We start from the raw sequence: 21644 nt of genomic DNA, 5'->3' as shown, positions 1-21644 counted from the left end.
GTCCCCTGTGAGTCTCAGAGAACGAGACTGTCGTGAGTGTGCGTCAGATCAGAGACTCTGCTCCAGTCTTTAATGAGCAGCAGAGCAGCAGCAAACATCACATCGACATGTTTCATCTTTTTTTAATCACTCACTCACTCACCTCTTATTCACGCCAATGACCCGGGTACGGTGGCCCTGAAGGCTCCACTCGCCTCGGCTCACGTTCCTGATGAATCTGACAATGACTGTGTTTACAACTCTATTTATGTGCATCAGGATCACGTTAACTCCTCGTTTGTGGAGGTTTTTCTTCATGTAACTGAACAGAACTGGCTGATAATAACATACACGTCTGCTTCAGAATGTGTTAAAACTCAAGTTTGGAAACCACTCACTCTCCCACACCAAAGTCCACTGCTGCCTCCATCACTGAGATCAAATGATTTATTTTGTCATTTTCAGCATTTAAAATAATCCGTTCAGATTGACGTCAGTGACACAGGGTGACCACACGAGGCAGCAGAGGACCAGCAGCTCCTGTGTCCCGCCAGCTAAAATCACTGATTTTCTCTATGGGATTTGGTGTGGGAGAGTGAGTGGTTTACAAACTTGAGTTTCTGACCAATTCCAACTACCTGAAACTTTAAGGAGCCTCTCCAGCACCACACGCTGTCAAAAAACCTATCCAGGACCTTTAAATCCAGAATTATATACAAATACATGATCAGAAATCTACAATCAAATGTCTGAATAAATCCATCCTGAGCCTGAGATTTAGTTTAGTTTCAGGTTTAATCAGCAAATCCAGAGAAATTAGGTTTCATGACGTCCAGAGAAAGAAGATATTTATGTAGAAGCAATGAGCAGGTGTTCTATATATACATATATACATGTATATATACATACATATGTATATATACGTATGTATGTATATATATATATATATATATATATATATATATACATACATATACATATATATATATATATATCTGTGTATATATACACAGATTAAAGTTAAAGAGGAAACAACCACGTAAACATTTCATCATCAGTGAGAAGCATAAATGTGTTGCTGGGACGTCAGCATCGCGTCGGTGGACGACGAGTTTCCACGTCTACAGTTTTCTGTCCAGCAGCACCGTCTTTAAGTCTGTGGGACAGCTGACGGTGAAGACGGAGTGGGAGGAGTTTGGCTTTTCCACAAGGCTGGCGACGGCCACGCCCAGGTCCAGGTGGTCCAGGTAACCAGGCGCCATGCGATCGGGAGCAGCCACACCTGCGTTGATCTTCACCTGCCAGAGCAACAACGTGGTCACATTAAAGGATTCACCTTTTTGTTTTTTATATTTTCTGATTTTAGATCAGTCAGGTAAACGTGGAGAGGAGGAATGCGAGTGGGAGGTCAAAGGTCGCACCTGGTTGAGTTTACAGGGCAGTTGAGGATATTCTTCTCTCAGAATCTGACAGAAGGACAGAGCACTGGCTGCTCCCACTGTGAGGAAACCTGTTCCAGGCATCAGCAGCTTTTCTGCTCCTCCTGCAGAACAAGCAGCAGAGACGATAAACCACTCACTCTCCCAAACCAAACCCCATAGAGAAAATCTCTGTTTTTAACGTCACAGCTGCTCCTCTGCTGCCTCGTGTGGTCACTTTGTGACACTGAGGTCAATCTGAATGAAGGAGTGTCTGGAAACACCCCTGCATGTTCCAGTGTTTCAGACAGACGCACTCACCTGTGATGAAGGTGTAGGTGCAGCTGGAGTCGTCGCGCACCAGAGGGAAAAAAGCCTTCCACGACACAAACGTGCTGTAAAGTAACGTGTCAATCACCTGCACACAGGAAGTGAACGCAAGACAGACAGAAAATTCCCTTAAATTACAGTAAAGTAGCATTTTTCTGTCATGGAGACCAAAACCTGGTTCTAATGTGGTTCAGAACCTCATCTCTGAGGAACTGGTTAAGATTAGAGCTAAGATTTGAATTGTGGTTCTGGTTAAGGTTTAAGTAAGTCTCCAGGAAAAAATGAAGGTAAGTCCTCTGTAGTCATGGAAACCGGACTGTGTGTGTGCGTGTGTGTGTGCGTGTGTGTGCGTGTGTGTGTGTGTGCGTGTGTGTGTGCGTGTGTGTGTGCTCACCCAGTGCAGGTCTTTGAGGGTCTGGCTGTGTGGAGGTCCTCCCTGCCACCAGCTGAAGCCCAGAGATGAAACCACGTCCGTCACCTTCCCCACTGACTCCAGCAGCTCCTTCTTGGCCTGCTCCGCTCCGTCCTCTGTCCCTGCAACCACAGGTCAAAGGTCACTTGACTCACTCCTGGACAACAACTGTAACATGAAGTCTTTTCATAGTAAGTGAGGACGTGTCAACCACTCACACATAGTTAGTGTCTTAAATACAGCAGACATGAAGACTACAGGAAACTCATTAAATCTGCATCAGTCTAAGTCTACGACGTCTTTAAGGACACGTCCACGTCTTTGTCTCACTGTGAGACAGACGTTTGTAAACCACTCACTCTCCCACACCAAACCTCAGAGAGACAATCAGGGATTTTAGCTGAGGGGACACAGGAGCTGCTGGTCCTCTGCTGCCCCGTGTGGTCACTTTGTGTCACTGACGTCAATGTAAAGGAAGGATTTTAAAAGCCAAAGTGACAAAATCAGCAGAGGATCAACAACATCACTGGTGTTCTCTGTGGGCTTTGGTGTGAGAGAGTGAGTGGTTTACAAACTACACTTTAGTGCAGTTCACAACTCTGTGTTCATGTTTTCACAGAGAGTGAGTGAACTCTGTGTTCTCAGCAGCAGGGGGCGCTCACAGTGAAGTCAGCTGAGTGGATGGATGGATGGATGAGTGGATAGATGATGGATGGATGGATGAATGAATGAGTGGATGGATGGATAAATAATGAATGGATGAGTGGATGGATGGATGGATGAGTGGATAGATGATGGATGGATGAATGAATGAATGGACTCACCCACATTCCCCACTATAGTGAAGAGGTTGTCTTTAGTGTTTGGGGAGATGAACGTCCTCAGTCTGTCCAGTCGGCCGTTGTCTCTGGAGATGACTGCCACTTTAAACCCTGCACACGCGCGCACACACACACACACACAAACACACACACACACACACACACACACACACAAACACACACACACACACACACACACACACAGACTGTACATTCATCTATAGAGCAGACATTTATCAGAGCTAATCCCTGTCACATGACAATGATGTTGTGTTTATGAAGGTCACAGTGAGACGAGGCACAGCTGTCAACAACAGCACAACACACACACACACACACAAACACAAACACACAAACACACAAAGTGTCTAACTGTCCCTTTAACCTCCCACCTGTTGCATCATAAATCATTTAATGATCTAAAGTGTAAATGTCTTAAAAACGTCTTTATGAAAGTTAGTGTTAATCACGAGGAGCTCACGTGCCGAGGAAACAAACGCACCTCCAATTAACACATGAGCATGAAAAATGAAAAAAAGAAGACAAGGAGATGAAAGAGTGACTGCAGCTGATCACGAGACACTTCACATCCTGTCCAAATGTCTGTCCACAGTGTCTCACCTTTGTCCAGCAGAGCTTTGACAATCCCGGAGCCAACTGTCCCCGCTCCTCCCAGCGCCAGCACCAGCCTGTCCGAGTTTGACATCCTCCTCAGTTGGGATGAAAGGATGAATGGATGGATGGATGAATGGATGGATGGATGGGAGAACTCGCTTGTGTCTGCGCAGGGACCCCCAACGCTTTTAAATAAACCCAGGGGCCGTTAGGCCCTGCCCACATCACGCGAATGTCACTGCAACCACGCCCACACGTCAACAAAACAAGCTCACCTCGCGTGTGTGAAGACAGGACCTGTAGTCCTCATGGAGACCAAAACCTGGTCTTAATGAGGCAGAGGAACTTGTTAAAGTTTAGGACTAAGATTTGAGTTAAGGTTAGTGTTAGTTATTAACTGGTTATGGTTAAGGTTAGTGATGAGACTTTGTTTAGTCTGTGTGTGTGTGTGTGTGTGTGAGAGAGAGAGCGAATATTTCATGTTGTGGTGAATCTGATGAATCATAAGCTTTAGAATGAAATGCTGCCATCTCGTGGACGTACATGGTATTACTCACATAGACACATGGAAAGTGAAGAGCACAGAAAACTTTCCCTGGTACTTTGTTGTGATCGGTTCTGGATCAAAGTGGATCCCAAACCTGGTCCTAGTCTATCTTCATCCTCAGGAAACAACAACAAGAAGAGAGAGAGAGAGAGAGAGAGAGAGACATAACACATACTGTTACGTGTCGCTACCTGCTGATTTTAAATCACGGACAAATGTATTTGCTCCTTTAAAATTCTAAAATCTAAAATAAATTTAAATATTAAAGTTCTTCTAATTTTAATGACAAATGACTTTCCTTTACTGTCCCCACCCCGCCGGCTCTCCCTGGTCTTCCTAACACGCGCACCTGTGTGAATCTTGGGAACAATCCGTGCCACGTGACGATGTTTACTTTAATGTGGCGAAAATCGAGCAGCTCTCACTTTTGACGCTGTCACCGGAAATGTTTTCAAAGATTTCACTGATGAGCACATGAACGTCCAGGCTCAGGTGAGGCAGTGAATAATAATAATAATGATCGTGGTTTTTTAAAAAGTGCGTCATCTCCGTGTCTAACTGTGTCTGCTGTTGTTGCTAGCTAAAATTAGCCTAGCTTTCTTCCTCACCGCGAGATCGCGTTCAGAATTGTGTTGATTTATTGTTGATTTGTGTGTCGGTTAAAGATTGTGTCTCCTAAAATGCGAACCACCGCGGACAAGTAATCATTTCCACTGCGGACTGTAATTCGGCGATAGTCGCGGACAACACAAAACTATCCCTCACTTTAAATCTGTGGTTTTCTGAATCAACCTGATGCTACTTCCCGAGTGTGTTCCCACAGATTCCACAGTGGCGCGTGACCGTGTGGCTTTCAGCCGTCTCTCGTGTTTCCTAAAAACTTTTCCAGTGGGAGATTTATTTACAAATCCGCGTCTTTCAGGTAAAGTAAGAGCTAAAGTAAGAGAAGAAGTTTGGTGTGACGTCATTGTCGTTACAAAGCACACAACAGGGCTAGCTAGACCGTGTAGATATGACAAGCTAACGCTAAACTCTGTCTAAAAGTGTTAAACTAAGAAAGTGGTTTACAGAAATAAGAATTATATATATATATATATATATATATATATATATATAGAAAGTGTTCTACATATTTCACATTATTTCAGAGAACTAGTTTCATGTAATGAGTCAAAGTTTCACTTTCAGATTTGACTTCACTTTACCATTTTTTCATGATTTTACATAATTATGTTTTTAATGTTGATTATTTTTTACTAAAGCGCAGTAAACAAACTGACAAAGGTAAGAATATAGAAGGAATATAAAGAGTATATAAAAATGTTTTTCTGAATTAATGAGATCATTTTTCCTGATGTTTTTTTTTTTTTTTCAAAGGATGAATTTATGAAAAAAACATTGGGTCTGAGTTTGTTTCTGTTGGGTCAGAATTGAGCAGATTTGTGTGTGTGTGTGTGTGTGTGTCAGTGACAGAGATGAGCGTCTCCAGGCAGACGGTCAGGGACCTGCTGACGGCCTACGATCGCAGCCTGGAGCAGCAGATCGTGAGCGGCGGCTCCAGCCTGGTGTGTCGAGACGAGGAGCTGTGGAATCAGGTGGAGGAGCTGCTGAGGGACGGAGATGCTCAGGAGACTCACTGTCTGGGTCTGGATCCTCTGACTGTGATGGAGGAGTCGCTGAAGGCAGCTGCGGCGGCGTCTGCAGGCAGCGGTGGAGGGAAGGTCCGAGCCAGAGGAGGACTCAGAAGCCTGGACAAAGCTTTTGAGGTTCTGGAGCAGGCGGCTCTGAACCTCTACCTCACTCCCTGGAGGGAAGAGTATAAAGTCGTCAAGGTATATGGTTCAGGTTTCTGTCTGCCGGTCTGAGGGACTGACACATTGTCAGAATGCACCAAAGTCTACAGAAGAATCAGTGATTTTAACATTACACACACAGGAGTTGTTCAAATGTCTGATTTTGTCACTTCAGGGTTTGAAATCCTAAATTCCGATTTATCTCAGTGACAAAGTGAAAATGAAAAAGTAAAATCAGTGATTTTCTCTATGGGCTTTGGTGTGGGAGAGTGAGTGAGTGAGTGGTTTCTTTCGAACGTCCGCTTTAAAGATGTATTTTGAAGTTCTGATTTCCCTCTTGTGTCTCAGATGTATTCTGGTCCATTCACTCATTACATCAAACCAGTGCTGTCGGTGCCACAGATTGAGAAGCTCTTTGGTCTGTTGGGATACCACAGCAGCTCGCCTCAGCACCAGCAGCTTTGTCTCCAGCTGCTCAGGATCAGTCCGTCCTCTGTGGACGACCTCCTCCGCCTGTCGTGTGCCTTCTACCTGGCTCGGTGTGAGTGTCGCCTCCTGCAGGCAGCACTGGGGAAGCACGCCGGTGAGGCGCAGTGGGAGCTGAGGCTGGTGAGAGAGAGGCAGCGAGGACACGGCGTTCAGGTACGTTGGACGAGGTCGTGAGAATTACATTTTTCAACTGATGATGTTGTCAGACGTCTGATCAACTAATAAGTTCAATTAAAAAGTGTCTCACAGTGAGATAAAGACGTCGTAGACTTCAACTGACGTAGATTTTGTCCCTCACCCAGTCTGCTGGTCCTCGGCTGCCTCGTGTGGTCACTTTGTGTCACTGATGTTAAGTCTGACTGAAGGAATGTAAAAGTTAGTGATGGAGGCAGCAGTGGATCAACAACACCTGTGTGTGTGTGTGTGTGTGTGTGTCTGTCTGTCTGTCTGTAAATCACTGGTTTTCTCTGTGGACTTTGGTGTGGGAGAGTTTGTGGTTTACAGACGTTATTATTTGTCAGGACCTCAGACCACACTGTTGGTAATATTAAAAAAAAGAGTTGTGTTTTTTAATCATAAGCTTTTGAAACCGCTCCTTTTATTCAGCTGAAGCTGCTGATATTTAAAGATTTATTCAATTACAATATCGTACAATCTTATTTTATTCTTTTTTTACAATTGAATTCTAATCAATTCTCTTGTGCTCTGTTTGATTCTCTGTCTTTTATAACTGTTGCAGCATGTCAATAAAGTCTAATCTCATCTGAAAATCTGGATTTTTAATCCGGTCAAGTTGTGAATAACCTTTATATTTTCAGTCTAACACTGAGGATTAACATGCTTTTGTTTTTTGTTCAGTGAAAATAAATGTGAATCAATTCAAAGCAGCTACAGCAACTAATCAACCAATCAACTAATCAATGAATCGATCACTGAACGTTCAGCTTCTTAAATGTGATTTTTTTCGTATGTTTATAATAAATGTTTGCTCCACATAAGAAAACCTGAATAATTGAGTTGCTGCTCTAAAGATGTCAACATTGTGTCAACAGGTTGCCGTGGACAACGCCATGAAGACACTGAAGGTGGACAGGCCACTGATGCAGCCGTTTGACGGCGAGGCGGACGTGGACCTGTACACGGACGATCACGTTAACGGGGGACAGATGGAGGCGGCGCCCGGAGACAACAAAACCTGGCTGACGCAAATGAGCGCGTCTCCCCCAGCTGGCAAAACACGCGGCGAAGAAATGGCGTCCTCGTCCACGCCGCCACCCGCCAGCGTCTGCGTCTCCACGTTTAACTGCCAGTTGAGCGCGGCGGCGGCGGCGGCGCCCGCGGAGCCGGCACTCGGATCCTCGGACGTCAAGAAGCAGAGCAGACGTTCCTGCGACAAACCCGACGCCGAACCACAGCCGGGTCGCCTGTCGTCGGAGACGGCGGGGCTCTGCGCGCACGACGCCGACGTGGACCGCCTCTGCAGCTGCCTCCAGTCTCCGCACGTTTACCTGCAGCGCTGCATGGACTGTAAATCTCTGCACAGCATCACCTGCGCTCTGCTCCACCTCTGCGAGATGGAGAAGCACTGCGTGCTGTCTCGGTACGCGACCGCCGACGACGTGAAGGAAGTGGGAGCCGCCGTCGCCGCGTCGCTGCAGAGCGAGAGTCTCGGTGTGAGCGACGCGAGGGGGGCGGCCTGCGACGACCCCGCCTCCACGACCCCTCCCCTCCGTGCCATCACGTATCACGACTGCTGCGACCTGGCCCTGCTGGACCCTCAGCTCCTGTGTCGCAGCTGCGGCGTCTTCCACTGCAGCTCCTGCCGGGACGTGGACGTCTGTCAGCGGCACCACAGCGTCCGGCAGCTGGGCGTGTGCGCGTGCGGGAAGCCGTGCGCCAGGAAGCCGCTGGTTCTGTGCAGATACTGTGGCAACGAGTTCTGTCGCGCGTGCTGGTACAGAAGTCCCGTGTTCTGCACGTGCGGCCAAACGTTCGACCAGTCGTCCTCCGTGTGACAGCGAGAGAGTGAAGTGCCTTCATATAACTGACTCGTCCAGTCCAGTCCAGTCGCACCCAGATGTTGCCTTGTCTGCTCCACTTTTTCTATTTGGAACATTGTTACCACGGAGACTGTGGACACTGCCATTAAAGGCCTTGTTCTCTGACTCCGCCCCCTTCAGACTGTTTTTAAAATCGGCTTTGCCACAGAAACACGAGCAGAACACGACGACGTTCACAGAATACTCTGAATCAAGTGCAGTGACAGGGAGAGGTCAGAGTGTGTTTGTGTCAGTGACACTTGAACGTCTTTATCTCACTGTCGGACAGACGTTTGTAAACCGCTCACTCTCTCACACCAAAGTCCAGCGAGAAAATCAGTGATTTTAACATCACACACACACACACACAGGAGTCACTAAGTTCAAATGTCTGAATTTGTGTTTAAAATCTTCCTTGTGGTTTACTGAAATGACACAAAGTGACCACACGAGGCAGCAGAGGACCAGCAGCTCCTGTGTCCCGCAGCTAAAATCACTGATTTTCTCTGTGGACTTTGGTGTGGGAGAGTGACGTAACTATGCTACTATGTTGCTATGTTACCGTCTCTATAACGGTAATAAGACAGCATAGTAAATTGTTAAAAAGCACACACTGTGGCTGTCTGTTGTGTTTGTGTCGCTGATGGCCACTGTCACACTGAGTGTGTTGTGTGTCTCCACATCACGGTTACACTGAGGCTGTCATGCTGCATCGTTGGCTCCCGCCCAGCGTCTGTCTCCCCCTACAGGAGACACATGGTCAGTGCAGCCAGGGTCACAGTGGCAGACGAGTGTTGTGTTGTTGAGATTTCAGTGTAAATTGGTGCAAAACGACTCGTGTGTGTTCATGTGTTTGTTTCCTGCTCACAGACTAAAGTAAAAAAAGGGACATTCTGCCATTTTTCTGTTAAATGTTTTCTCTTAAATGAATAATTGATCACTTTGTATTAACACATTGATTCAGTCTTCATTAAAAGTCAATCAAATCATTTTCTTAAAATATTTAATCTCTTAGTATTTTTTTCTCTTCAAAGTCTTTTTCATATTTGAGCTGATTTTAGCTGCTGGTCCTCTGCTGCCTCGTGTGGTCACTTAGTGTCACTGAGGTCACTCCAAATGCAGAATTTTAAAAGCCGAATAGACAAAATAAGACATTTGAGAGTGTGGGAGAGTGTCCGTGTTCACATTATTTTTATTTTACAAGCATTTTCCCCTCATTTCTTACACCGTGTCGTGATGATATTGATTTGTTTTTTAGTGACAAAACATAAATCGGCCATTTCAACCTCTTTTAATCATTTAAATGCACAGTATATGAAGTCAGATCAATGCAGCGAGGGATCACAAGCTTCTGTTTCCTTTTGGTTTTTTTTTAATGTGAAATAAGTGCAGGTCCAGCTTCGCTCTGACGAGTCCTGGCATTTTATTGACAACAGAGTAACATTTAAAAGACGACTTTCATTGATGACGCGGTCGGTGACCTTTGAAATAAATACGTATATCTCAGATTTTGGGCTAACGTGTGTTAACCAGTCAAACATCAATGACATAAGTGAGGGTTGCTTTTGATGTTTTGATGCAGAAATGTTCAGAAAAACCCTTGAACTGTTCTCAGTGAGTCTTTTATTCTCAACGACCTCCATTTCTTCACAGGACGTCGTCCGTCCGTCACCGTATCACGTCCTCCTGTGAAAGTCCGGCGTCTCCTCGCCGCGTCTGTCCCCTCGTTACTCGTTGTGCTCCTGCCACTTGATGTTCATGAAGGTCCTGCTGTCCATGCGGTCGATGTAGAGGACGCCGTCCAGGTGGTCCATCTCGTGCTGGAGGATGCGAGCTGGCCAGCCGCTCGCCTGCCACGTGACCCCTTCACCTTTCTCATTCAGACCTGGAGGGGAGAGAGGGGGAGAGGGGTGACACTAGTAAATGTTAGCGACCTTCCTTTAACGACGCTAACAGTCCCCGTGCCCTGCATCAATATCTTTTAAAAGGAAACAGTTTGTTAGTGAAGTGTGGTCGTACGAGGTCAAAGGTGACTGTGAGAACAGCGCCCCCTGTGACTGGGAGTCGCACGACGTCTACGTCACACGTCTTTATCTCACGGTCAGACAGACTTTTCCAACAGGAAACTGACGTTTGTAAAACAGTGATTTTAGCTGCGGGGACACAGGAGCTGCTGGTCCTCTGCTGCCTCGTGTGGTCACTTTGTGTCACTGATGTTAATCTGAAGAAAGGATTTCAAACACTGAAGTGACAAAATCAGACATTAGAACTTAGTGATGGAGGCAGCGGAGGATCAACAACTCCTGTGTGTGTGTGATGTTAAAATCACTGATTTTCTCTCTGGACTTTGGTGTGGGAGAGTGAGCAGTTTACAAACTTCACTTTCCTGTTCTTAAGATGATGTAGATTTTATTAGTCGTGAAGTTTGTTAATGGACTAAAACTGGTTTTAATCAAATCTAGTGATGTTGACCAGAGTCACATAACCAAGACACTAAATTATTATTTGACCTCTTCCTTAAGCATAAGTGGCGTCTTTGTGTCATTGTGAGACAGACGGAAGTTTGTCCGTCTGTCCGTCTGTCTCAGAGAAATGACATACCTGACACTTCCACAGACAGGAAACGAGGAACTGCGGCAGAGAAGCCTGAGAGGCTCTCGCAGGCTTCCCGGAAGAGGACAGTGTGTCCGTCCAGAACCCTCAGGGCTGGGTTGATGAAGATCCTCAGGGGTTGAGCGGAGAGACCGCGGGCCTCCCTCGACGCAGCCGAGCTCTCCCGCAACATCTGCTCGGGATATTCCAGCGCCACGATGCGGAGCGGGACCCCGATCTGAGGAGCACTGAGTCCCACACAGTCCTGTTTCCGCATCACCTTCACCATGGTCTTGATGACCTTTTGGATCTCGGGGTCCGTTATCGCCGCAGGGTCGACGTTTGCGGCGTGCGAGCGCAGGACCGGGTCCCCGACCTGGCACACGTGACTGTACGGCGGTGTGGGAGGGGCTATGATCTTGTTTTTGATGTAGTGAAGATAGGAGCGCCTTTTGATGGAGCTGCAGTAGGAGCGGGAGCAGGACGCTGGGGTGCGTGGGAGACCACTGGAGGGCGCTGCTGTTAGAATGCAGGCTCCGCCTCTGAGCTGCACCACTCTGGAGACGGAGGACAGCAGCACGGACGCACGCGGTCTCATGATCATGATGAAGCTGCAGCCTGGACCACAACGATCCTGAGGAAACATCACACCAGAGAAGACACTCTCAGACTCACTACCTTCAACTGACGCTGCGTTCTATTTACATCGGAACTGGGAGTGACGTCATCTCCGAGTTGACCACGTTCCAGTTACTCTTATTGGAATGGGTCTCATAAATAATCACCCGATTTTTGCATACAAGCAGCCTTTTAGCAACACATTTACGCAGTTTTAACATCGTAACAACAAACTACAGTTATTTAAATTGTTCTGGCAAATTCTAATTTTTCAGCATCTTAAATTTGAATTCATTTTTTATTTCTTTTTTGTCACACTACAGCTTTACATTTAGAAATCAGCATTTTACAGATACACTTTTTTTGCTTATTCTTTCCTCACCTTGTGTCAGGTGACTGTTTTGGTCCAATCAGGATTGAATGATCACACCTGTGCGAGTCGAAGTGAAACACGTTTAACCCAGGAGTTTGGAGCTCGCGCCTCCACGGAAGTCCGTGGACGTGGGGAATCACAACAGCCTCAAATAACCCACAACTGACGCGCAGTTGTCACCACTGGGAGTGTTTGTTTGGTCCTGAGCTCGACTCACACCAAACACCGCCGACGGGACACGCCGGTGAGAAGAAACAAGCGCTCCTCCTCCACAACGACAACGGAAGTGACCGGTAAAAGAATAAAATCCCGTTTTTTTTTTAGTTTCTGTCGCAGAGTTTTTAAACCTGATATCGATGTTTTGAACCGATAAAACCCTTCAACGCGTTCAGGACCGAGGACGAAACGCGACGGTCACGGTGCAGACAACGACTTCCGGTTCAACAGCGTCACAAGGCCGAGTGGCCTTCACAATAAAAGTCTGCCGATTGAAATTTTACTCAATTATCTTTTTCCGATTTTAATCGACATTTGCGCGTCGGAATGTTAATGTGTGCTTTAAGCGTGAAAACGTGACTAGGATTTTGTCGTGAATTTGTTAATTGTCTGCAATAAATTTCGCCCAAATGCGATTGAACTGCACATATTTATTTTAATGTGTTACATCTCTTTTAAACGCTCATTGGATAATTTGATTATATGTTTAAAAATGTTCTTAAATAACTGAATAATAATAATAATAACTGATTTTTTATTATTTTTTAAATCACACTGATCTTTATTTTGGTGACAGCATCTGCATGTGACACGGAAGTGATTAGCAGGGCTTTTTTTAGACAGGAGGAGGAGCTTGTGCTTGAAGTTGAACTTTTTGACTTGCCGGTACATGTTCAGCAGCTCGGTGCGCGGTGCCGACGATGAACCGGCTTATAAACGGTACGTCGGCGCGTCGTCGCCGGTATTTTCTTCCTGTCACGTGATGTCTGCGGGCCGAGAGCTCGCGCTGTGGGTCGTGGAGTTTATTTGGGCTCACGGGACCATGGATTTACACGGTTGGTGTTTTTTGTTGTTGTTGTTTTTGTTTGCGTTTCATCTTCATTTCGTAAAGCGACGCGAGTATTTAATGTCTTCATTTACAGCGTGTGTATCATATTGTTTCAAATGCATCTTTTTTGTATCATAATGTATAGTTTTTGTTGCCTTGTGTTGTCGTTTTGTATTTGTGTATATAGTGAGTCAATAAATCAATGATATTGTTTTGATCAAACGTGTTAGGGCACAGTGTGAACTAACCAAGACATCAGCTTTATTTTTATTTGATGTAAATCTGTCTAAATTTAAAGTTAAATGGTTTCTTTAAAGTTTTTCCTAAACATATGTGAAAGTTATGAATATTGACTGAGTCTTTGATCATATTTTGTATTGGATGTATAGTTTTGTAGCGTATTAGTTTGAAATCGTATGGTTTTGTGTTGAAAATGTTGATCAGTGTTTGTCAAACGTGGAAATGAGGACGTTCTCTAATGTCTTTGTTTTTGTCCATGAACTGAAAATGATTTCTTTGTCTTTATGGAGCAAAGTTTTTATAATTCAATCCGGGGGTAAGACTGTGGAACAGTACGAGTGTTGTGTTGAGACAATGTACAAGCACGACTCACTTCAAGATTTTTATAAAGTACAAAGAGGAAGAAAGAAGCCCGTAATCAAAGATTATAAGATGTAATAAATAAATAAAATATTCACATTTAAGAAGCTGAAAAATGACAGAAACTTGGTTTTAATTATAAAATAAGAATGGTGTACAGCTGTAACAGACGTAGTCCTATTTCACATGTTTTTTTTTCTTCTCTCAGTCATCGACCTCTCCGATTGGCCGCATCTGGACTCACGACCTCTGACCCTCGAGGACTCGTGGAGGCTGCGAGTGGCGTCGGCGCAGGCCTCGAACATCGTGAAGAGCAGAGACGTTGAGAACTTTGAGAGAGTGATGCAGTTTGTTGAAGCCACTCACAGACTCGTGCCCACACTGGTGACGCCCATCAAACACATGAAGCTCGCGTTTGGACTGAAAACCATGGTACGTGCATTAGAACCAGGGCCGGCTCAAGCCTTTACGGGGCTTTTAAATTTAAATTCCTGCTCTGACCAGGTTCAGCTGAGCCGATGCTAAAATGTGACGTCGACAGACTGAAGGTCACTGATCGGTCAGAGAGTGTCGTCACTGAAGAGTCATGAGCGTGACGTATTTACAGTGTATTTACGGTGTATTTGCAGTGTATTTACGTTGTATTTTACAGTGCATTTTAGAGTGTATTTTACAGTGAATTTACGGTCTATTTTACAGTGTATTTAGGGTGTATTTTACAGTTTATATAGGATGTATTTACGGTGTATTTACAGTGTATTTATGGTGTATTTTAGAGTGTATTTACAGTGTATTTTACAGTTTATATAGGATGTATTTACAGTGTATTTATGGTCTATTTTACAGTGTATTTTACAGTGTGTATATAGGGTGTATTTTACAGTTTATACAGGGTGTATTTACAGTGTATTTACGGTGTATTTATGGTGTATTTTAGAGTGTATTTACAGTGTATTTTACAGTTTATATAGGATGTATTTACAGTGTATTAAGGGTGTATTTACAATGTATTTAAGGTGTATTTACAGTTTATTTTACAGTGTATTTAGGCTGTATTTACAGTGTGTGTATATAGGGTGTATTTACAGTGTATTGTCACAGAAACAAAGCAGTGTGCAGCTTTATATCCGCATGTATCTCCTTTATATCAGGACATGGACTCAAACATACACACATGTTATTTATCAGACTCACTCACTCACTCAGTCACTCATCAGCCCTAATTTAGATTAAAATGTGTGATTCTGTTTTGAGTTTGTTTTTCTTGCCCGTGTCTCCAGGTCATCATGTGGATGCTCCGTCAGGACGCAGGAGTTGTTGACATCGTGTTTAAAATCAAACAGTTCTTCCCAAATAAACTGCCTCAGTATGAAGATCAGTGTGTGAGTGAACGACTGTTCTGCATGTGCGCGACTTCCTGTCCAAACAATTGACCGCAGGTTTGGGGGATTTTAAATTGCGTTGTCTGTTTTGTTCTGTGAGCAGACTCAGCGTGAGATGTTCCTCATGAGGAGAAACAATCTGGACTTCAGGGTTCTGACACAGTCGCTGGCTCTGGACAAGGACAAATGTGACCATTATATGAAGGTAAAAAGGTTCATCTGTGATTTTATTTCACGGCTGAGGAGACTCCAGAGACATGTTCTGAAGATATTGTACATTTATAACTGATTTTATATGGTTTTCCAACAGGAAAGTGAAGTTTGTAAACCACTCACTCTCCCACACCAAAGTCCATAGAGAAAATAGTTGATTTTAGCTGGTGGGGACACAGGAGCTGCTGGTCTACTGCTGCCTCTTGTGGTCACTTTGTGTCACTGAGGTAAATGAGAATGAAGGGTTTTGAAAGCCGAAAATTACAAAATCAGACAATTGGAACTTAGTGATGGAGGCAGCAGTGGATCAACAACTCGTGTGTGTGTGTGTGTGGTTTAAAAACGTCACTTTCCTGAAGTCACTAAACCTTTGTGTGTTTAGAGGTTGATGTATTACTTATTTACTTTCTGTCTTTGTTCCTTTTGAATAACTGATCAATAACTGATCATTTTGTTGGAGCTGTTTTGAGCCACAGTCAAGAAAAGAAATCCTGGATCAAACAGCCACTGAATGTCATGTATTAATGTTGTCACGTTAAGTTTCCAGCTGCCTTTTCCGTCCAGCAGGGGGCAGCGCTGCGCCTCTGTGTTCACACAGCTGTCCATGTGAGGTTTTTCATGTTGAGCTGCAAACGATTAATCATCTACTAAATTCATTGTCAACTATTTTGACCATCAATTAATCAGTAAAAAAAAGAAATTAAAAGTTTGTGTGATTTTTTTTTTTTTTTTTTTTTTTTTAATATTTATTAAGTGACTTTAATTAAATATAATTTTATCCATCCCATGTATTTTTTGTAATCTAGTGTGCATAATCAGATTATTTCAGTGGGCACAATCTGATTATTCTCGTGAATGTGTTAACCAGATTAGCGGGCTGGGTGAAAGCAGATTATTTGGGCAGTTCGACAATCCGGCTCCTTCAGTCGATGCTCAGATGATATTGTTTTACGTCGCCATCATTCATTGATCCAGCGCTCTAAATCAGATTATGTGAGTGTGTAATCCAGTTATTTTAGTGTACACAATCCGATTATTTCAGTCGACTCAATCGGATTATTCTAGTGGATGTATTTAGATTACACAGCTGTTTGTAGTCAGATAATTCTCACTTTATTTCTTTAAATAGAGCAGATGATGTTTCCATGAGTTCCCCTTTTATTTTCATTTGCATTGAAGAAACGATCAAAACTAGAAGAATGACCCACTGTAAATTGTAGATACATAATCTGTGTGATCTGATCATGTGACACGCCTGTTTCAGACGCAGATGGATACGGAGTACGGAGGACGTTACGCTCAGAGAGTGGAGGACCGGCTGCTGCACTACCTGCAGCAGCTGCAGCTCGTCTTACCTGAGCACACGTTCATCGACCAGGTGTGTTTGCACTTTCAAACTGTGATTCTCACCAAATATGACTGGATTACACTCACTCAAGTGCTCTGATTAAGACCTCTGAATTAATCTGATTATGTATATACACACACACATATGTAATCTGAATACTTTGAATATGTACACCAAAGTAATCTGATTGTGTCCACTGAAATAATCTGATTATACTAAAGTAACTGAATTAGATGCACTCAAGTAATCTGATTAAAACCATTGAATTAATCTGATCATGTTTACAAGGACTGTCCAAGTGCACCTGCTGAAGTAATCCGATTTTAGCTGCGCCAGTAATCTGTTTTCATACACCAAAAATAATCTGAATACATTCACAAAAATTAATCTGATTGCACCAATTGAAGTAATCTAAATACATTTCCTTGAATAATCTGATTATTTAACTAAAGTTATGGAATTAGATACACTCAAATAATCGGATTATAACCACTGAATAATCTGTTTACAAAAACTGTCCCTTTTTTGCTGCGTCTGTAATTTTTTCATTCAGCAAGGTAATCTGAATCCGTACACCAAAGTAATCTGATCACATGAATTTCAGTAATCTGAATACATTCCCCCAAAGTAATCTGTGTCCACTGAAATAATCTGACAGGGTTCGTACAGAGCCTTGAAAGTCTGGAAAATGCTTGATTTTAAATATAGTGTTTTCAAGGTTTGAAATTTGAGCACTGTATGTTGGATTTACTATATATTGACAAGTGTCGTTATTAAAAAAATGTCTTTTGGAAATGAAAATAAAATGAAGGCGTAATGTTTTTCCTCCACCGTCTCGTATGAGTGTTGCGCCCCGTGTTTTCTGTCCTTGCGCACGCCCCTCACCTGGCCATCGCGTCACGAATTATCCAGAACCACTTCACCGCTCTTTGTAAGTTACAACAAATTCCAAGTTGTGTGTTTATTGACTTGTCGATACAAAGAAATAGTATGCTAAATTGACATTCAGAACCGCTAGCAATTAGCTGGTCAGCTAGTTCTCATTCAGTCATTGCATCAAATGCATGTTGTTAGCTAGGTAGCATTAGCTCAGGTGTTACTTCATCCTAACACAGGGCTCTCACGTCTCACGCACTGAGCGTCGCAGTCACACGTTTTGCTCTTTTGTCTTTTGTCACGCACTCTCGCCACACATTATATTTCTGTGTCTGTCATTCATAAAAGATTGTTCCCTTGCTATGTAAATGTGGTTATATCTGCAAAAGAGCAACAGTAAAACATAAATGCAGGTAAACAGGGACGATTTTTTGTCATATATATGTGTATATATAGAGTTTATTTAAAGCTTCAAGTTCCTTGAAAAATGTGATGTTTTATCTTGAAAGTGCTGGAAAAGTGCTTGACTTTTACTCTGAAAAAAGCTGTACGAACCCTGATCTGATTATGAATATACTAAAGTAACTGAACTGAGATACGCTCAAATAATCTGATTAAAACCACTGAATTAACCTGATTCTAGCTGCGTCAGTAATCTGTTTTCATCCAGCAAGGTAATCTGAATGTGTACACTAAAAATAATGTGATTACACCAATTGAAATAATCTGACTACATTGACAAAAACTGTCTGATTGCACCAATTGAAGTAATCTGTATACATTTCCCTGAATAATCTGATTTTATATATACTAAAGTAACGGAATTGGATACACTGATTCTACTGTAGCTGCGTCAGTAATCTGTTTTCATACACCAAGAATAATCTGAATACATTCGCAAAAAATAATAATGTTCTGTACGAAAACACACAAACGGCCATGTTTGCGGACTTTGGTCCTCACTAAAGTGCCACATTTCTCTGAGGAGACAAACTAAAAAGATGTGTGAATGTAACGGGACATTTGTTTGTGTTTGTGACTTCAGATACTGAAGAAGAAAAGTCCCGTCACCGAGGACGAGAAGCTGCTGGTGGACATCGTCACCTCAGACTCTGTAACCATAGCAACGACACTGAGGAGGCTGCTGCACTGTGGTAACACACACACACACACAACACACACACAGGTTTGTTTCTCTGGACTCATGAAAAGTTTGAGAGTGACAATGCACTATAAATATACACAGTAAATACACTTTAAATGTATGTAATCCAGTTATTTTAGTATACATAATCAGATTATTTCAACAAGACAAAGTCAAGCTTTGTTGTGGGTGGAGCTAAACCGTATCATATCAGCGTGCCAATGAATGGAACAGTTGGTTAATCTGGTTAATCTTGGTTCTATTCCGAATGGAAAAACATACTGCAGTGAACCAAACTGAACGTTCCACATCTCCTCTGGCAAAATCAAATCTTAACAAATTCTGCCTGATTCCATTTTTAATGCTCAATTCTGTGATTCTGTCCTCGTTTCCTGCTTTGCTGAAATCATAGTCCTGTGTGGCTGCTGACAAAGTGCATTACCTTTTCTGTCCTGTAGATGCTGCTTCCTGTCATGGAGGTGATGTCTCTTCATCATTGGAGCAAAGAGCGACTGGAGCGGCAACTGAAGAGTCTGCTCCGTTTGGCAGCTCCTCAAGAGTTTCCAAAGACGGACTTTCTCTGAGGGAAAACAGCGATAATTCAGATGTTCAAAGGCATCAACCGGCAGAAGAGGGTGGTGAGATAATCCACAGGGTTGAGGAGAAGAGCGGCAGGAAACGTGCCTCCCCTCCACAGTTTTGCTCCAAACATCAGCGATGGGTGAAGAACATGCTTCAGGAGTGTCCTGACGAGTGTTCACAAGAACCTCGGGCCAACGTGTCCTCATCTCCACCACTGTTCCAGTCATCTTCATCCACCTCTTCTTCACAGGACCTCACCCCTTCAGGCCTCATCCTGTGTCCCACCGAGCAACAGAATCCACCCCCACAGATGATGGCTGCTCCGGGACAAGAAAACCCCAACGATGAGCAGAGAGCTCCGTCAACGAGTCAAACCTCTCCAACTGAATCTCCACCTCAGCCCTCATCCACAGAAGCTCTTCTGCCTTCGTTGTCGCTGCTGTCCCCGGTGGTACGTCTCATAGACATTGCCTCCATCAGATGGAGTTGCCCTCATTTTAAACCCCAACAAGCCTCTTCAAATCCTTCAATCGTGTCCAGAAACAAACAAGCAGCTTCCATCTCCGGTCCTCAGACAACACCATCTCCCTGCTGTCCTACCTCGAGGAGCAAGGACTCTTCATTGGATCGGTTCGAAAGTGCTGCCCCGACAAGTCCCCCAAACCCAACCAACAACCTGCAAACTGCTCCTGTAGCTCAGGAGGCATCAACTGATCCAACACCACCAAGGAAGCACAGAAGGACTTTAGCTGCCGTCAGACACGCACAGACTCTGGAGACTACCCGTCCGCCCTCATCCAACCTCAGTATCTCTTGTCCTTCTGTCAAATTCAAGGCCTTATCTTCAGCCTGTAACCAAATCCGTTCATCTCTCAGATCTTCTCGAAAAGTTGTCTTGGAGAACTCTTCCACCTCCAGCTCTGACCGTATTGCAGTCAGGTCTGAGATTTGCAGAGTCCGGGCCAGGTTGTCTCTGCTGACCCAGACGCTGCTGCTGCAGTCCTCACTCCTGCAGCCTTATGTGAGTCTTACCAGGTTGAACGCTCAGGGCTGTTCCCAAGCAACCGAGCCCAGATCCTCAGACCAACATGAGGAGGAGCTGGTGTCTGAAGGGATTAATGAAGAGGAGAGGAGCCAGGAGGACAATCTGGATTCTTCTTTTGATGTGAACTCTCTTTACTCCGGTCACTCGTCGAGCAGTGATGGCGAGGACTGCGACCCGGACTACAAACCCAGCATGAGAAAGAAAAGACTACTCTTAAGCACAGGACACACCAGCCCAACGGCCATCTAGCCATCTAGCAATTGTTGATGACCTGATGATCTGATTCCATAGCCCTGATGTCTATTATGGTTCTCAATCATTCAGGCGATTGTATCTTCAAGAGTTTGGACAAAGGAAATGATAGGACGATATTTCACCACCTGAAAGGTCCTCAACAAAACTCGAGCCAAGTCCAGTTGTCTCTATCTACTCTCTTGAAGGTTGTTGGCATTGACACGCCCAGTGCACTCCTAGTGCCTGTCCCAAGCCCGGATAAATGGTTAGGGTTGCAGGGAGGGTATCTGGTGCTAAATCAAATATGCGCATCACTGAAGAGGACCCAAATAAAAGGATAACCTGTTCTTCCAGAGTGAGCGTTGGCAATCGTGTCCATCTGCAAACTGCAAGATGGGGAGTGGCTTTACAAGTGGTTGGAACTATAAGCTTCAAGTTGTCCAAATCACACAGAACCACACGGGAAGTCAGATTAGTATCACGTGACCAGTGGGTGGTACTGCAAGTTTCAATTGCAAGTTTCAATTGATTTTAGACAACGATGTGCGTCGCACATCGTTGTCTAAAATCGATGAATGAACCCAGAGATGGTCAGAGTGAGTTGCCTTCACAACAGCAGGGGAGTCTCCGGATCATCCAGGTGAGGTGAGGGGGGTGGAGCCTGCAGGAGGCGGGACACTCACCCATTCATTCACGGTGGATTATCCGGACAAAATTTCCTGCTGCTTCTATTTCATGAGCTAACGCAGGCAGTACCTGGAGATCAGCTGGTGGGGGAGTTTCCGGAGAATGTGGATCTCCAGAATCATAAGAACAGAGTGGTGTGAGAAAATAATGGGACACGACTTTAACATCTTCAATCACGCTTCAGATGTCGTATACAATGATGTCTATTACATTTGACATTTTTGCCTTTTTAATAATCAACATGTTCCTGCCCTCTGGTGGACAAATCGTGCAAAGGTTAACGTTTGTCCAGATGATCTGGAATCACATTTTTATATTTTTGCACTGAAGTTTGTTGTTGTTCACGGCAGAGACGTCTAAAGTGCAATAAATCTGCAATAAAAAAAGCTGCTGTGCTTTTAAAAACATTCAAGTGTCAGTCATTATGAGTCCTGCAGGGATGGGTTTTGTTTATTGAAGTGT

General features: G+C 44.1%; 4 protein-coding genes across 7 annotated transcripts; 2 read left to right on the top strand and 2 right to left on the bottom strand.

Moving 5' to 3' along the window:
- Nucleotides 1-820: 820 nt before the first annotated feature.
- On the bottom strand, nt 821-4288 carry si:dkey-238o13.4 (uncharacterized protein LOC560780 homolog). 2 transcript variants are annotated; one of them, XM_058645132.1, is made up of 7 exons: nt 4133-4288; nt 3582-3902; nt 2964-3071; nt 2122-2261; nt 1719-1815; nt 1401-1522; nt 821-1277 (listed from the first exon to the last, which is right to left on the bottom strand). In XM_058645132.1, the coding sequence occupies exons 2-7, from the start codon at nt 3664-3666 to the stop codon at nt 1101-1103; spliced, it is 729 nt and encodes a 242-aa protein (XP_058501115.1). In that variant the 5' UTR covers nt 3667-3902; nt 4133-4288; the 3' UTR covers nt 821-1100. The 2 variants fall into 2 exon arrangements, with proteins under 2 accessions (XP_058501115.1, XP_058501114.1); XM_058645131.1 differs by having other exon boundaries at nt 3582-4288.
- Nucleotides 4289-4524: 236 nt separating this feature from the next.
- Nucleotides 4525-9445, top strand: spata2l (spermatogenesis associated 2-like). Of its 2 annotated transcripts, XM_058645121.1 has the most exons (5): nt 4527-4614; nt 4946-5044; nt 5590-5954; nt 6264-6557; nt 7457-9445. In XM_058645121.1, the coding sequence occupies exons 3-5, from the start codon at nt 5598-5600 to the stop codon at nt 8417-8419; spliced, it is 1614 nt and encodes a 537-aa protein (XP_058501104.1). In that variant the 5' UTR covers nt 4527-4614; nt 4946-5044; nt 5590-5597; the 3' UTR covers nt 8420-9445. The 2 variants fall into 2 exon arrangements, with proteins under 2 accessions (XP_058501105.1, XP_058501104.1); XM_058645122.1 differs by lacking the exon at nt 4946-5044 and having other exon boundaries at nt 4525-4614.
- A 606-nt stretch (nt 9446-10051) lies between these two features.
- Nucleotides 10052-12176, bottom strand: pdf (peptide deformylase, mitochondrial). Its single transcript, XM_058645130.1, has 3 exons — nt 12036-12176; nt 11045-11669; nt 10052-10328 (listed from the first exon to the last, which is right to left on the bottom strand). The coding sequence occupies exons 2-3, from the start codon at nt 11637-11639 to the stop codon at nt 10171-10173; spliced, it is 753 nt and encodes a 250-aa protein (XP_058501113.1). The 5' UTR covers nt 11640-11669; nt 12036-12176; the 3' UTR covers nt 10052-10170.
- Nucleotides 12177-12207: 31 nt separating this feature from the next.
- LOC131469781 (uncharacterized) lies at nt 12208-21589 on the top strand. Of its 2 annotated transcripts, none has more exons than XM_058645108.1 (7): nt 12208-12319; nt 13880-14103; nt 14952-15053; nt 15157-15258; nt 16531-16644; nt 18536-18644; nt 19093-21589. In XM_058645108.1, exons 2-7 carry the CDS (start codon nt 14014-14016, stop codon nt 20508-20510), a joined length of 1935 nt encoding a protein of 644 aa, XP_058501091.1. In that variant the 5' UTR covers nt 12208-12319; nt 13880-14013; the 3' UTR covers nt 20511-21589. The 2 variants fall into 2 exon arrangements, with proteins under 2 accessions (XP_058501091.1, XP_058501090.1); XM_058645107.1 differs by lacking the exon at nt 12208-12319 and adding an exon at nt 12863-13078.
- The last annotated feature ends 55 nt before the right edge of the window (nt 21590-21644 follow it).

Source organism: Solea solea, chromosome 12, assembly GCF_958295425.1.
Source record: "Solea solea chromosome 12, fSolSol10.1, whole genome shotgun sequence".
Lineage (NCBI taxonomy): Eukaryota > Metazoa > Chordata > Actinopteri > Pleuronectiformes > Soleidae > Solea > Solea solea.
Note: the sequence above shows the minus strand (reverse complement) of the source record. Positions and strands in the feature narration are given on the sequence as shown.

Bases quoted from the DNA above. Each gene is read 5' to 3' on its own strand.
- pdf (XM_058645130.1), bottom strand. From the start codon at position 11,639: ATGATCATGAGACCGCGTGCGTCCGTGCTGCTGTCCTCCGTCTCCAGA. The intron at 10,329-11,044 runs GTATGTCATTTC...TCTCCCCTCCAG, and splicing joins CCTGTCTGTGGAAGTGTCAG to GTCTGAATGAGAAAGGTGAA.
- si:dkey-238o13.4 (XM_058645131.1), bottom strand. From the start codon at position 3,666: ATGTCAAACTCGGACAGGCTGGTGCTGGCGCTGGGAGGAGCGGGGACA. The intron at 3,072-3,581 runs GTGAGACACTGT...GCGCGTGTGCAG, and splicing joins CAAAGCTCTGCTGGACAAAG to GGTTTAAAGTGGCAGTCATC. The intron at 1,816-2,121 runs GTGAGCACACAC...TCCTGTGTGCAG, and splicing joins CCCTCAAAGACCTGCACTGG to GTGATTGACACGTTACTTTA.
- LOC131469781 (XM_058645107.1), top strand. From the start codon at position 12,913: ATGTTCAGCAGCTCGGTGCGCGGTGCCGACGATGAACCGGCTTATAAA. The intron at 13,079-13,879 runs GTTGGTGTTTTT...TTCTTCTCTCAG, and splicing joins CGGGACCATGGATTTACACG to TCATCGACCTCTCCGATTGG. The intron at 16,645-18,535 runs GTGTGTTTGCAC...TTGTGACTTCAG, and splicing joins AGCACACGTTCATCGACCAG to ATACTGAAGAAGAAAAGTCC.
- spata2l (XM_058645122.1), top strand. From the start codon at position 5,598: ATGAGCGTCTCCAGGCAGACGGTCAGGGACCTGCTGACGGCCTACGAT. The intron at 5,955-6,263 runs GTATATGGTTCA...CTTGTGTCTCAG, and splicing joins AAGAGTATAAAGTCGTCAAG to ATGTATTCTGGTCCATTCAC. The intron at 6,558-7,456 runs GTACGTTGGACG...TTGTGTCAACAG, and splicing joins AGCGAGGACACGGCGTTCAG to GTTGCCGTGGACAACGCCAT.